Below are 14,594 nucleotides of genomic sequence, written 5' to 3' on the forward strand. Positions count from 1 at the left end.
CCTCCTCTGTGACGTTATGACTCTATGTAACTAGCAGGGTAGATAAAGGGGAACCAATGGATGTAGTATATTTGGATTTTCAAAAAGCATAGTCATAGAGAGTCATAGAGTTATACAGCACAGAAAGAGGCCCTTCAGCCCATCGCGTCTGCGCCGGCCATCAAGCCCTATCTAATCTAATCCCATTTTCCAGCATTTGGTCCGTAGCCTTGTATGGTATGGCATTTCAAGTGCTCATCCAAATGTTTCTTGAACGTTGTGAGGGTTCCTGCCTCTACCACCCTTTCAGGCAGTGAGTTCCAGATTCCAACCACCCTCTGGGTGAAAAAGTTTTTCCTCAAATCCCCTCTAAACCTCCTGCCCCTTACCTTGAATCTATGCCCCCTTGTTATTGACCCCTCTAATGAGGGGGAAAGTTCCTTTCTATCCACCCTATCTATGCCCCTCCATAATTTTGTATACCTCAATCAGGTCCCCCCTCAGCCTTCTCTGCTCCAAGGAAAACAACCCCAGCCTATCCAGTCTTTCTTCATAGCTGAAGCGCTCCAGCCCAGGTAACATCCTGGTAAATCGCCTCTGCACCCTCTCCAAAGCAATTGCATCCTTCCTATAGTGTGGCGACCAGAACTGCACACAGTACTCCAGCTGTGGCCTTACCAGCGTTTTGTACAGCTCCATCATAACCTCCCTGCTCTTATATTCTATGCCTCGGCTAATGAAGGCAATTATCCCATATGCCTTTTTAACCACCTTCTCCACCTGTTCTGCTGCCTTCAGGGATCTATGTACATGCACACCAAGGTCCCTCTGATCCTCTGTCTTTCCTAGGGTCTTACCATTCATTGTGTATTCCCTTGCCTTGTTAGTCCGTCCAAAATGCATCACCTCACACTTTTCAGGGTTAAATTCCATTTGCCACTGTTCCGCCCATCTGACCAACCCATCTATATCGTCCTGTAGCCTGAGGCTTCCCGCCTCGCTATTTACCACCCCACCAATTTTCGTGTCATCTGCGAACTTACTGATCATACCTTTTACATTCACATCCAAATCATTAATGTAGACCACAAACAGCAAGGGACCCAGCACCGATCCCTGCGGTACCCCACTGGACACAGGCTTCCAGTCACAAAAACAACCTTCCACCATCACCCTCTGCCTTCTGCCACTAAGCCAGTTTTGGATCCAATGTGCCAAGGCACCCTGGATCCCATGGGCTCTTACCTCCCTGACCAGTCTCCTATGCGGGACTTTATCAAAAGCCTTACTGAAATCCATGTAAACCACATCTACTGCACTACCCTCATCCACACACCTAGTCACCCCCTTGAAAAATTCAATCAAAGTGGTCAGACATGGGGCCAGTAATTCCTGTCCCAACGCGCGAGTACGGACGGAGTACTCACGCATCTGGCCAGAGGAAATGCCGGTTTTCAGCATGCACAGCGCATGCGGAGAAAACTGGCATTTCCAGTCCTCTGAACGAAGGGGTTCAGAGGCACAGCGCGTGCGACTGCACAGGCAGCGCGTGCGCAGTGAACTTCGTCGATTTCATTCATGGATTCAGTGAGGTTAAGTCCTTACAAGTTACACTTGAAAAAAGCATGTGTAAAGTTGCTCCAGAGGCTGCGGAGGAAGATATATTTTATCATGGAGCTTCTGAAAGGCATTTCTTTGTTTGGGAAAGGGAGGAAAGTTATTTTAAGAAATGCTGAGGTAAGTTTTAAAGTTAAAAAAAAATTTTTTAAGCGGGTTTTCAGTACTGTCGGTAGAAGGAGCAATTGTGGCTGTGTGAATTGAATGTGAAAATGAGTGTTCTAAAATGAGTAATGTAACATTTCCAACACTTTTAAGAAAGAAACTTTTCATCAGTAATAAGTAATTATGTATGTATGTCCGTATATATTCCTTTACGTATATGTATGTATGTTTTATATTCCTTTACTTATGTGTATGAATATGTTTTTAATTATGATTTTCCAATAAGTTACTTTCTCTGAAAGTCATAATTAAATACATACATTCATACACATAAGTAAAGGAATATATACATACACGCAAAGGAATATATACAGACATACATACATAATTACTTAAAAGAATATATTACTGATGAAAAGTTTCTTTCTTAAAAATGTTGGAGTCATTTTTACATTTAATAAACACAGCAAATTCAATTCACATAGCCACAATTGATCCTTCTACCTACAGTACTGAAAACCCATTTTAAAAAAACAAAAATAAACTTTAAAACTTACCTCAGCATTTCTTAAAATAACTTTCCTCCCTTTCCCAAACAAAAATATTGCCTTTCAGAAGCTCCACGATAAAAAATATCTTCCTCCGCAGCCTCTGGAGCAACTGTACTCATGCTTTTTTCATGTTTAAGTTGTAAGGACTTAACCTCACTGAAAGCATGAATGAAACCGGCGAATTTTACTGCGCACGCGCTGCCTGTACAGTCACACGCGTTCTGCCTCTGAACTCCTTCGTTCAGAGGACAGGAAATGCCGGTTTTCCCCGCATGCGCTGTGCATGCTGAAAACCGGCATTTCCTCCGGCCAGATGCGTGAGTACCCCGACCGTACTCGCCCGTTTGGAAGGGAATTACTGGGCCAACATTTTACATGTCAATAAAATGAAAAATTTAACAATTGCACGATTTGCCCCCTCGCATCTGCGACTGAGGGTCCAAGGAGGTGCATTGCGCAAGAGGTCATCGTCGTACGTATCCTCACACTGTTCGCTTTCAGGAACTGTATGAAGTGGTGGAAGGATTTCTGGCCACGTTAACACTCCTTCCGTGACCATAACCATCTTGATACCAGCCATTAGGGTGGTTAGTCCTATGGCGCGAGGGTTTTACGGGTTCCCACAACCCATCTGAGGGGGGGGGCCACCCACACCCGCGGACGCAAGTATCCCGCTGGATGTCCACCCAGAATTTATAGTTGGAGCTCCGACTACACTTGCCGGGACTGGCTGGAGCGGGGTTCGAAACCCTACTCCTTCTGGCCCAGCGGCGGGGATGCTTACCGCTACGCAAAAGGCCCACTCCGCACAAAAGATGACACCCTTACGTTTCCTGCACCTTTTCCCTCCCCGTGACTGGAGCCCTATGCTGCCACTTGAAAGACCAAACTATCATCTGTCCTTTTTGCGGCGCCTTGGACTTCTCATTGCCAATGATGAGCAGGCGCTGCACCTCCACCTCATTGAGGAGATTGCTGAGGTCATCATCAGTTCAATTGTGAGTTCTTTTAATGCCATGAATTGTGCTCATTCCAGCCATTTCACGTTGCTAATCTGAGTGGGCCTTTGGCATAGCGGTAGCATCCCCACCACTGGGCCACACGGCGTAGGGTTTCAAACCCCACTCCAGACAGTCCCGGCAAGTGGAGTCGGAGCTCCGGCTCTAAATTCTGGGTAGACATCCAGTGGGATATTTGCGTCCATGGCTGTGGGTGGCACCCCCCCCCCCCTCGTATAGGTTGTGGGAGCCCGTAAAACCCTCCCGCCATAGGACTAACCACCCTAATGGCTGGTACAAAGATGGTTACGGTCACGGAAGGAGCGTTAATCACGGCCAGAAATCCTTCCACCACTTCATGCCATTCCCCAAAGGGAACAGTGTGAAGACACGTACGACGACGACGTTGCTAATTAAATAAATGGAATGAAAAAAATGCTTTCAGGGCTTTTAAAAGCCCTGAAATCGCTTTAATACTGTTTAAAACTACTTCAGATTCTTCAAAATAATTTAAAAGTTTTTAAAAGTTTATAAAAGTTACCAAAAGCTTCTTAAAAATACAGAAAACCTATTTAAAATGCTGCTCTACATGTAAAAATGCTTTGCAGCTTGTGAGAAGCATTGGGGGCGTGTCCTTTTAAACTGAGACCTCAAGGGGCGTGTCTCACTTGCACAGCGCGCTCCAGGCTTCGCGCTGGCTGCACTCCTGGGCGGCGTGACGTCAGACGCTGCCCGGGATTCTTCAGTTTCAAAATGGAATTCCAGGTGTCCCTGGAGGTGACCGGCAGGCGCGTCGGGTAAGTGCAGATCGGGGGCTTGCACGCGCGGCAAGCCCCCGACCTGAATTACTGCCCCATGATCTTCCCTTGACAAAGCCATGCTGGCTATCCCTAATTAATCCCTGCCTCTCCAAGTGGAGACCAATTCTGTCCCTCAGAATTTTCTCCAATAATTTCCCTACCACTGATGTTAGGCTCACTGGCCTGTAATTCCCTGGTTTATCCCTACTACCCTTCTTGAATAATGGTACTATGTTAGCTGTTCTCCAGTCCTCTGGCACATCCCCTGTGGCCAGAGAGGTTCTGAAAATTTGTGTCAGAGCCCCTGCAATCTCCTCCTTTGCCTCACATAGTAGCCTGGGATACATCTCGTCCAGGCCTGGGGATTTATCCACTTTTAAGCCTGCTAAAACCGTTAGTACCTCCTCCATCTCGATGCTAATATGTTCAAGTATATCACAGTCCCCCTGCCCGATTTCTATGTCCACATCGTCCTTCTCCATAGTGAACACAGATGCAAAAAATTCATTTAAAACCCCACCTACATCCTCTGGCTCTACACAGTTTGCCGCTTTGGTCCCTAATGGGCCCTACTCTTTCCCTAGTTATCCTCTTGCCCTTAATATACTTATAAAACACCTTAGGATTTTCCTTTATTTTGCTCGCCAGTGTTATTTCATGGCCCCTCCTCGCTCTCCTAATTTCTTTTTTAAGTATCCCCTGCACTTTTTATACTCCTCTAGGGCTTCCTCTGTCTTTAGTCCTTTGTATCTGCCAAAAGCCCCCCTTTTTTTCCTAATCCATTCTCGTATATCCCTTGACATCCAAGGTTCCCTGGGCTTGTTGGTCCCACCCTTGACCTTTGTGGGAACATGTTGCCATTGTACTCTCTCAATTTCCTTTCTGAAAGACTCCCATTGCTCCGATGTGGATTTTCCTTCAAGTAGCTGATCCCAGTTCACATTGGCCAGATCCTGCCTTATCATATTAAAATCGGCCTTCCCCCAATTTAGAACCTTTATTTCCAGTCCATCCTTGTCCTTTTCCATGACAACCTTAAATCTCACCGAATTATGGTCACTGTCACCAAAGTGCTCACCTACTAACACTTCTACCACTTGCCCGGCCACATTCCCTAGAATTAGGTCCAGTCCCGCCCCCTCTCTTGTAGGACTTTCTACATGCTTACTCAAAAAGCTCTCCTGGATGCACTTTAAGAATTCTGCACCCTCTAAGCCTTTCACACTCTGACTATCCCAGTTAATATTGGGGAAGTTGAAATCCCCCACTATAATTACCCTATTATTTGCACATTTCTCTGAGATTTGCCTACATATCTCTTCCTCTAGCTCCCCCTGGCTGTTTGGGGGCCTATAGTACACTCCCAGCAAAGTGCTAGCCCCCTTTTTGTTTTTAAGTTCAACCCATATGGCCTCATTAGAGGAACCTGTTAATATATCATCCCTCCTTACAGCAGTAATTGTCTCCTTAATTAATATTGCGACACCCCCTCCTCTTTTACCCCCCCCCCCCCCCGTCTCGCCTGAAGATTCTATACCCCGGAATATTGAGCTGCCAGTCTTGCCCCTCCCTCAACCATGTCTCCATGATAGCAACAATATCATACTCCCATGTGTTCATCAACACTTTCAGTTCATCCACCTTATTCGTAAGACTCCTTGCATTAAAATAAATGCCATTTAGCCTTGCCCTATTCCCTTGTGCCGTTACATATTTGCTCTGCCTTCCAGTCTGACTTATTTTTTCGTTTAAACCCACCCGACAGTGCTAGCAAACCTCCCCGCAAGGATATTTGTCCCATTCTGGTTCAGGTGCAACCCGTCCGACTTGTACAAGTCCCACCTTCCCCAGAAGCAGGCCCAGTGATCCAGGAAACTAAAGCCCTCCCTCCTGCACCAACTCACATTCAATAAAGTGCCACACAAAAGTTTGTTACACAAGATAAGGGCTCATGGGGTTGGGGGTAATGTATTAGCATGGATAGAGGATTGGTTAATGGACAGAAAACAGAGAGTAAGAATAAACAGGTCATTTTCAGGTTGGTAGGCTGTTATTAGTGGAATGCCGCAAGGATCAGTGCTTGGGCCTCAGCTAGTTACAATCTATATTACTGACTTAGATGAAGGAACCGAGTACAATGTATCCATGTTTGCTGATGATACAAAGCTAAGTGGAAAAGTAAGCTGTGAGGAGGACACCAAAGGGATATCAACAGGTTAAGTGAGTGGGCAAGAAGGTGGCAGATGGAGTATAATGTGGGGAAATGTGAGATTATTCACTTTGGTAGGAAGAATAGAAAAACAGAATATTTTTTAAATGGTGAGAAACTATTAAATGTTAGTGTTCAGTTGGAATTTGGGTGTCCTTGTATACAGAACACAGAAACTTAACATGCAGGTACAGCAAGCAATTAGGAAGGCAAATGGTATGTTGGCCTTTATTGCAAGGTGATAGGTGTACAAGAGTAAGGAAGTCTTGCTACAATTGTACAGGGCTTTAGGTGAGACCACACCTGGAGTACAGTGTTCAGTTTTGGTTTCTGTACCTAAGGAAGGATATACTGCCATGGAGGCGGTGCAACGAAGGTTCACTAGATTGATTCCTGGGCTGAAAGGGTTGTCCTATGAGGAGAGATTGAGTAGATTGGTCCTATACTCTCTGGAGTTTAGAAGAATGGGAGGTGATCTCATTGAAATATATAAGGTTCTGAGAGGGCTCGACAGGGTAGATGCTGAGAGGCTGTTTCCCCTGGCTGGAGAGTCTAGAACTAGGGGGCATAGTCTCAGGATAAGGGGTCGGCCATTTAGGACTGAGAGGAGGAGAAATTTCTTCACTCTGAGGGTTGTGAATCTTTGGAATTCTCTGCCCCAGAGGGCTGTGGATGCTGAGTCTTTGAGTATATTCAAGGCTGAGATCGATAGATTGTTGGACTCTAAGGGAATCGAGGGATATGGAGATTGGGCAGGAAAGTGGAGTTAAAGAAAAAAGAAAGAAAGATTTGCATTTATAGAGCGCCTTTCATGACCTCAGGACGACTCAAAGCACTTTACAGCCAATGAAGTACTTTTGAAGTGTAGTCACGGTTACAGCATAGGAAACGCGGCAGCCAGTTTGCGCACAGCAAGCTCCCACAAACAGCAATATGACAATGACCAGATAATCTGTTTTTAGTGATGTCGATTGAGAGAGAAATATTGGCCAGGACACCGGGGATAACCCCCCTGCTCTTCTTCGAAATAGAGTCATGGGATCTTTTACATCCACCCGAGAGGGCAGACGGGGCCTCGGTTTAGCATCTCATCCAAAAGTTGAGGTCGAAGATCAGCCATGATCCTATTGAATGGTGGAGCAGGCTCGAAGGGCCGTATGGCCGACTCCTGCTCCTATTTCTTATGTTCTTCTGACATGTGGAATAAATTTTCAGATAGTATAGTGGAGACAAAAACCCTAGAATCATTTAGAGACAATCTGATGCTGTAGCGGAGGGATGTTAGAATCTCTCTGAACAAATGTAAAAGATGGCCCTTCTCATCCATAATTATCTTGTGTGGCACTGATGCAGAGCACAAAGTTCCCAGGTTCAACCTCAGCTTTGTACTCATCATCAGTCAGATGAATGGGTGCTACAATTGACCTCAGCAAATACTTGGGAAGGGAGAGGGAAAAGAAAGCATATATTAACCAAGATATTGTAACCAAAGAAAAATTACAACAAAAAAAACTATTAATCCTAATTAGAACCAGTTCGGAATTGTTTTGGAATTGCACTAAGGTGCATGCACAGCAGAGGGTGCTACTCTCCAGTGTCCTGTATAAGAAACACCAGGGCTCTGAATTCGCTGCTTCAAGGAACAAGCTTCAGTCAGTCTGCAATCATTAGTTAATCGGATATTAGAAAGCATTTTTTTTTTGGTCGCTTTTGCGTTTTCCCTGTGATTTTATTCTGAAAAAAAATTGTTCTTTAATGTAAACGATTCTTCAACTTTTAGCCCAACTTTGAACATTTTTCCGTGCTGTATTGAGTGTGATTAGGTTGATCGCTGATTTTCCGCAGCAGCAAGACTAGAACAAATCCTAACAACAATTTGCATTTATGTAATGTAGTAAAAACATCCCAAGGCACTTCACAGGAGCGTAATCAGACAACATTTGACACCGAGCCACATAGGCATCCAATTGCTTGATCAAAGAGGATGGTTTTAAGGAGTGTCATAAAAGAGGAAAGAGAGGCAGCGAGGCAGAGAGGTTTAAGAAGAAAATTCCAGAGCTTAGCGCCTTGGGAACTGAAGGCATGGCCGCCAAAGGTGGAGTGATTCAAATCGGAGATATGCGAGAGGCCAGAATTGGAGGAGCGCAGAGATCGCGGAGGTTTGTAGGGCTGGAGGACAGTAGAGATAGGTCATGGAGGGATTTGAACACAAGGGTGAGAATTTTAAAATTGAGGCGTTGCTGAACTGGGAGCCAATGTAGGCCAGTGAGCACAGGGGTGATGGGTGAACAGGACTTGGTGCGAGTTAGGACACGGGCAGCCGAGTTTTGGATGAGTTCAAGTTTATGGAGGGTGTGAGGTGGGAGCTGGCCAGGAGAGCATTGGAATGGTCAAATTTGGAGTTAACAAAGACATGGATGAGGGTTTCGGCAGTAGATGAGCTAAGGCAGGGACGGGCACGGGCGATATTATGGAGGTGGAAATAGGCGGTCTTGGTGAAGGAGAGAATTTAGGGTCGGAAGCTCAGCTCAGGATTAAATAGGAGGCGGAGGTTGCAAACAGTCCGGTTCAACCTCAGACAGTGGTCAGGAAGAGAGATGGAGACGGTGACTAGGGAGCAGAGTTTGTGGCGGGTCCGAAGACAATGGCTTTGGGCTTCCCGATATTTAATTGGAGGAAATTTCTGCTCATCCAGTACTGGATGTTGGACAAGCAGTGTGACAAAACAGGAAGCGGAGGAGTGGCGAGAGGCGGTGATGAGATGGAGCTGTTCAACCAACAACAAATACCTGATTATTGCAGGTGAAAAGAAAGTCCAAAATCTTTTTGCAAAATAAAAAGCAAAAATAATTGCAAACTTTAATAATTCGACTTTCACTCCCACGTTAGGGTTTAAAGCAAAGAGAATACTGTGCATGTTATGGCAATTTTCAGCTGTCTGGGTTGATTGTCACTTCAAGGCGGATTGTAGACTGTTTAAGGGATTATGTGTTGGTGACGTTATTATGGCGATTGTGCCCAAAGTAGGCTGATGTTTTTGGTTACAATAATCGCCAATATACATTAGCCATATGGCTTGCCCGGTATGCAAGGAATTCTACAAGTTTTTTTTTAAAAGTCTATGTCTAGCGATTGCATGAGTGATAAATTTGATTAACCAATTAATAACGGTGCTGTATAGAAGCGCGTCCCCCACCCCTGTAATTCCCCAAATAAGGCACGCATTACTTAGAAAGAAGTATGAGCAGTTGGCATCGATCCAAACTCGGAGCCGTCCAAAAAATAAAATAACATTTGAAATGTTAAAATGTCCAAACCAGGAGAATCAGCAGGAGATGAGCCGGCTGTTAGTTGTTGACTAATTGTTTCAGTGTTTTGGTGTGTTTAGCCCCCAGTGCTCTGTGTGTGTGTGTGTGTGCTGATGAGTGAGTGAGAGTTTGAGGACTCTCTCTCTCTCTACTCCCGGCTCTGGTTAGAGTTTTAGATGACATTGCGTGCAAAGCTTCTGATGACATTGAAAAGGATCCGGCACCTGAAATATAAGGAAGTGAGTCTTGCTTGGTTGGGTTATTTAGTGCGGCAAATCATCACTCGGGGCCACATATTGAAGCCTAAATGATGATCAGCACCAACTTTTAGACCCATGTTGGCGGATTGCTTTTGTGTGTTTAGTGTAAACTGGTGAGCGAGAGGTGCATTGTGATAGCAACTCGTACTGTTCCTGTGCTGTGTTGTATATCCACAGCTCGAAGTTCCGCCAAAGGTCGGCTTGGCTCAGGTAAGTCGATTACACCCAGTCAATTTCAGAGGCGGGAGAAATAGACACGAGCAGCAAGAGGTGGAACCAGGAAATTCACAGTGTTAATGCAGCAGGAATGTGACGACTACACCGCGTATTTAAATATGGTTTACAGCCAACTCTTATTGTAGATCTACCGTTTGGTATGCATAGGATTTAATAGAGATTGGTTGCTGCCCTGGACAGCTCATAGACTCGATTCAGACTCGACTGTGTGAAAGTTTGTAAAAGGTGATTATTGTTCTTGTCACGTTGCTAACCAGTTTTTGGAGAATAAAAGAGACAATTCATTTGATGTGACACTAACGCGGTACAGTGCATCACTTGAAGAGAATGAAGTAATAAAGGGGTGGGATGCCATCGAGTGGAGTGGACTGAACTCAAGTAACTAAAGTAACACCTGTCATTGTTGGCAGGTCCCAGAGACATGATCCCACTCGGCGAGTGTATGTACGCGGGCAGAAAACGGAGGAAACCCATTCAGAAACAGTGAGTACAGCAACCGGATGGACAGCCGTGAAATGTCTAATATTCTTTTTTTTTGCCTTTTCAAAAATAAACACACCGTTGGTGCCAGCTGCTGGAGACAGCGATTGTTTCAATATAATTGCGCTGTTTCCCTGTTGTTCTTTACCGGCGGAGTTCATTGTAGAAAATACATAGAAAGATACCTGTCGAATCTTGGTGAGGGCAGAAATGAGAAAAGAAGGTTTGCTGTAAAGGGGCTGAGATTTTCATAGGTGGAACTTCCATCATTAAAACATCAAGACAGACGAAACTGAAAGATATTTTAAGTTGTCAAATAATTTCATATATAGATAAAAAGAGCATTATTGCAAATAATGATTCGTGTTTCATTATTAAGTATAGCTATTAATTATTGAACATGTCGATCTACAGATCATCAAATATTTAAATACATATCCAAATATAAAATATAGTGAAGTATATTTCACTATTGAATGTACAGATGTATAATTACAGTATATACTCTTGTATATTGATTACTTATCTACTGAACCAGTTGCTTGTATACAGACTAATTGTAAACTACAGATTAGTGAGTTTTTAAAATAAAAAAATTCTCAATTTTTCACAAACAATAAGGTGCATATTTGTGAAGCAGCCCATAATAATGTCAGGGTTTCTATTCTTGCATTTTTTTTAGTAAATTAGTTTTCTGCAAAGCCTGGCTGATTATTTGACAAGAACACTCGAGCATTTCTCTTTCTCTCTTTTTTTTATTCGTTCATGGGATCTGGGCATCGCTGGCAAGGCCGGCATTTATTGCCCATCCCTAATTGCCCTTGAGAAGGTGGTGGTGAGCCGCCTTCTTCAATCGCTGCAGTCTGTGTGGTGAAGGTACTCCCACAGTGCTGTTAGTGAGGGAGTTCCAGGATTTTGACCTAGCGCTGATGAAGGAACGGCAATATACTTCTAAGTCAGGATGGTGTGTGACTTGGAGGGAAACTTGGAGGTGGTGGTGTTCCCATGCGTCTGCTGCCCTTGTTGTTCTAGGTGGAAGAGGTCGCGGGTTTGGGAGGTGCTGCCGAAGAAGCCTTGGCAAGTTGTTGCAGTGCATCTTGTAGAGGGTACACACTGCAGCCACGGTACGCTGGTGGTGGAGGGAATGAATGTTTAAGGTGGTGGATAGGGTGCCAGTCAAGCGGGCTGCTTTGTCCTGGATGGTTTCCTTGCAATGGTTAGAATCATATAATCTGTATGGAGATTATGTGACTAAATTATAAAATATATCTTCACATGACTAACGCTAAGTCATTAGATCAGAAATGCTTCTTTAATACACTTTTAGCTCAATGCCTGTTTGCAACAAATTCAACCCAAGATGTTGCCATTTATTTTTAAACTGAAGTTATTTTGTTGTGTGCTTGATACTTTTTCTGATTATAAATCTCCAATTACATTTTAAACACAAGGGCGCTGGGTGGTATTGGTTTATATTTTGGTCGTACAGCTGTTTGTTTTCTTTCACAAAATTAGTAACATGTTGAGCTTGTGCAAGGACCCAGTGATGTAAACTTGAAATACACCACACAGACTTAAACAAAAAATCATTTCGACAAATCAGCCCGGCTCCAATTCAAACGGACGCTTCAGAAGCAGCAGCATCAGGCACGGTGCTCAGTGCTACAGCAAGAGACCCTTCTATTGATTAATGAGCCCCCATTTAAACCTAACTCGGAACGGAGCTGGTTCAGGTCAAGTCACTGAATATATTTAAGAAGGAGATCGATAGATTTCTAGACACAAAAGGCATCAAGGGGTATGGGGAGAGAGCGGGAATATGGTATTGAGATAGAGGATCAGCCATGATCATATTGAATGGCGGAGCAGGCTCGAAGGGCCGAATGGCCTACTCCTGCTCCTATTTTACTATGTTCTATGTTTTTAGGTCCGATGCCCATTTCATGCCACGCCCAATTTTACTCTCCATTGAGCATGGGCAGTGTCAATTGTCACTTGTATCACCTGGCATTACCGAAACAGTAACAGCCTCAAAATGGAGTCGGTAGCTTTATATCCCCCCTTAACATTGACAAAGAGGTGGGAGACATTTTGAAAGGGGCCAGAGCACACCCCTGTCTCAGCTGGTAGATCTCGTTTAATATGCAAATCAGGCTCCTAGGGCACCAATTGCCATCTTGGCTCGGAATTGGTCAGAGCCTGCACCATGCTCACTCCGACCCTCTCCACGAGACCTCACCCTCCGTGATCAGGACACCTGCCCCCCCCCCCCCTCACACATTGCACTTACCTTGCTCGTGATCCAATCACCAAGTCCCGTTCACCCATCGCCCTTGTACTCGCTGAAAAGCATTGGCTCCCAGACCACCATTGCCCTCGAATTTAAAATTCTCACCCTTGTTTTCAAATCCCTCCATGGCCTCACCCCTCCCTGTCTCTGTAACCTCCTCCAGCCCTACAACCCTCCGCGCTCTCTGCGCTTCTCCAATTCTGGCGGTTTTCAACTCTCCACCATTGTTCACCTGTCCAAATATCTGCTTATGTGGCTTGATGTCAAATTTTATCTGATAATGCTTCTGTGAAGCGCCTTGGGATGTTTTACCACATTAAAGATGTTCTATAAATGCATGTTGTTGACATTGCGAGGCCGCGATCAGGGGGAGCTGTATTGGAATGCATGTTTAGCACCCTGCTGCTCGGCGGCCCAAAGTTAATGAGGAACGGGCGATCGGCCAAAACTCCAAATCGACCCCAGGGAGTGAAGTTGGGCAGGGTGTGAAACCGGCGTTGGCCCCGAGCCCTTAAGTTTCCCACAGGGTGGGGTTAGATTAAAATTCCCCATGGAATGAGCTGGTGAGGAGAGTCTGTGTGAGCTGTCAGTGCTGTTTCTCGACAATATCCCCTTAACGTTTAGGAGGGAGGTTTTTAAACCTGGGTGTAAACCTGGCATTGGAATTGGCAGCTCTTCTCGCTGGGGCGGGTTAGGTTGAAATTGGGGCTTAAGTCTTTGTCGGGCCGCTACTGACCCATCTCCGCTGGGTGGAGAGGCCTCAACATTCAGCTCGCTGTGTTCTTCTTGTATGTCTTTGGGAATACAAGGAAACAAGAGCGTGGAAGGAGATCCAGTCGGACTTAACACTGATCGGATGCGAATAATCCTTTATTGAATTCAACCAAGTCTCAACATACGCAATGCAATGTTCCCTTTAATTATTTTGGGGTGCGTTGCCCATTCAAAATATGGCGCATGTGGGTTTTTTTCTATTTAAAAGCCATAGAGCCGGCTGCACGGGAGCTGCAGATCGCTGCAGCCGCACAGCTTAAAGGGAACATTGATGCATTGTTTAAGCAATGGTATTACAAAGAAGAAGACAATATTACCATCTCTTGCTTTGGATAGAGGTCGCAACCCTCAGGTGGCTGCTTGTCTTTCTCGCTCTCTCCCCATCCTGTACCTCTATAAACTCAAGTGTAAAATTAGAATTCTTTATACGCTTCTTCTCACGCACGCTCTCTCTTATTTGGATTTGGTGTTCTCATTCCTTGGCCCCTTATCAGAGCTGCTCAGGGTCTGTGCGTATCTTGATGTGCTCACGGTCCGCACATTCTCAACATCTCCTTTATCTTGGCTGCAAAATGCTTGAGACCTGCAATGTAAGCAGTTTTCAGCATCACCTCGCTCAGCCTGTCCTTCTGCATTCTGGGTAGGTTTTAACTTGACCATTTCATAATCTTTAGCTGTGATTCCTAGCTATCTTATATTTTTAAGCATGTGCTGTTTATGCGTTAAGATGCCTATCCTAAACACGAATGGTTTAGGTGTTGTGAACATAGAAACCATATAAACTAAACATAAGTTTTATTTGCTGAAACGGCCTAATCTTACACCGGCGGGGGCAAAAGAATTCAGCCCGCTTCATTGAGCTGTGTGTGTGTGTGTGTGTGTGTGTGTGTGTGTGTGTGTGTCTGTCTGTCTGTGTGTTTTAGGCTAAGCAGCTGCTCACGTGCCCAATGTGATTAAAAATTGGCTCTTATTTTCAAAAGGCTGTA

General features: G+C 44.8%; 1 protein-coding gene across 2 annotated transcripts in view; it reads left to right on the forward strand.

Annotated features, from left to right (window-relative positions):
• The first annotated feature begins 9,673 nt into the window (after positions 1–9,673).
• Positions 9,674–14,594, forward strand: part of ahrra (aryl-hydrocarbon receptor repressor a) — a 329,025-nt gene continuing 324,104 nt past the window's right edge. The window contains exons 1-2 of one of the 2 annotated variants that reach the window (XM_085989051.1): positions 9,674–9,806; positions 10,475–10,547. In XM_085989051.1, coding sequence (XP_085845177.1) covers positions 10,486–10,547 — 62 coding nt within the window. In that variant the 5' untranslated portion in view covers positions 9,674–9,806; positions 10,475–10,485. Of the gene's footprint in view, positions 9,807–9,846; positions 10,290–10,474; positions 10,548–14,594 lie in introns of those variants that run through there. The other variant, XM_085989049.1, reaches the window with a different exon arrangement.

Source organism: Somniosus microcephalus, chromosome 5 (genome assembly GCF_052327205.1).
Source record: "Somniosus microcephalus isolate GS21.2 chromosome 5, FLI_Smic_1.0, whole genome shotgun sequence".
Taxonomy (NCBI): Eukaryota; Metazoa; Chordata; class Chondrichthyes; order Squaliformes; family Somniosidae; genus Somniosus; species Somniosus microcephalus.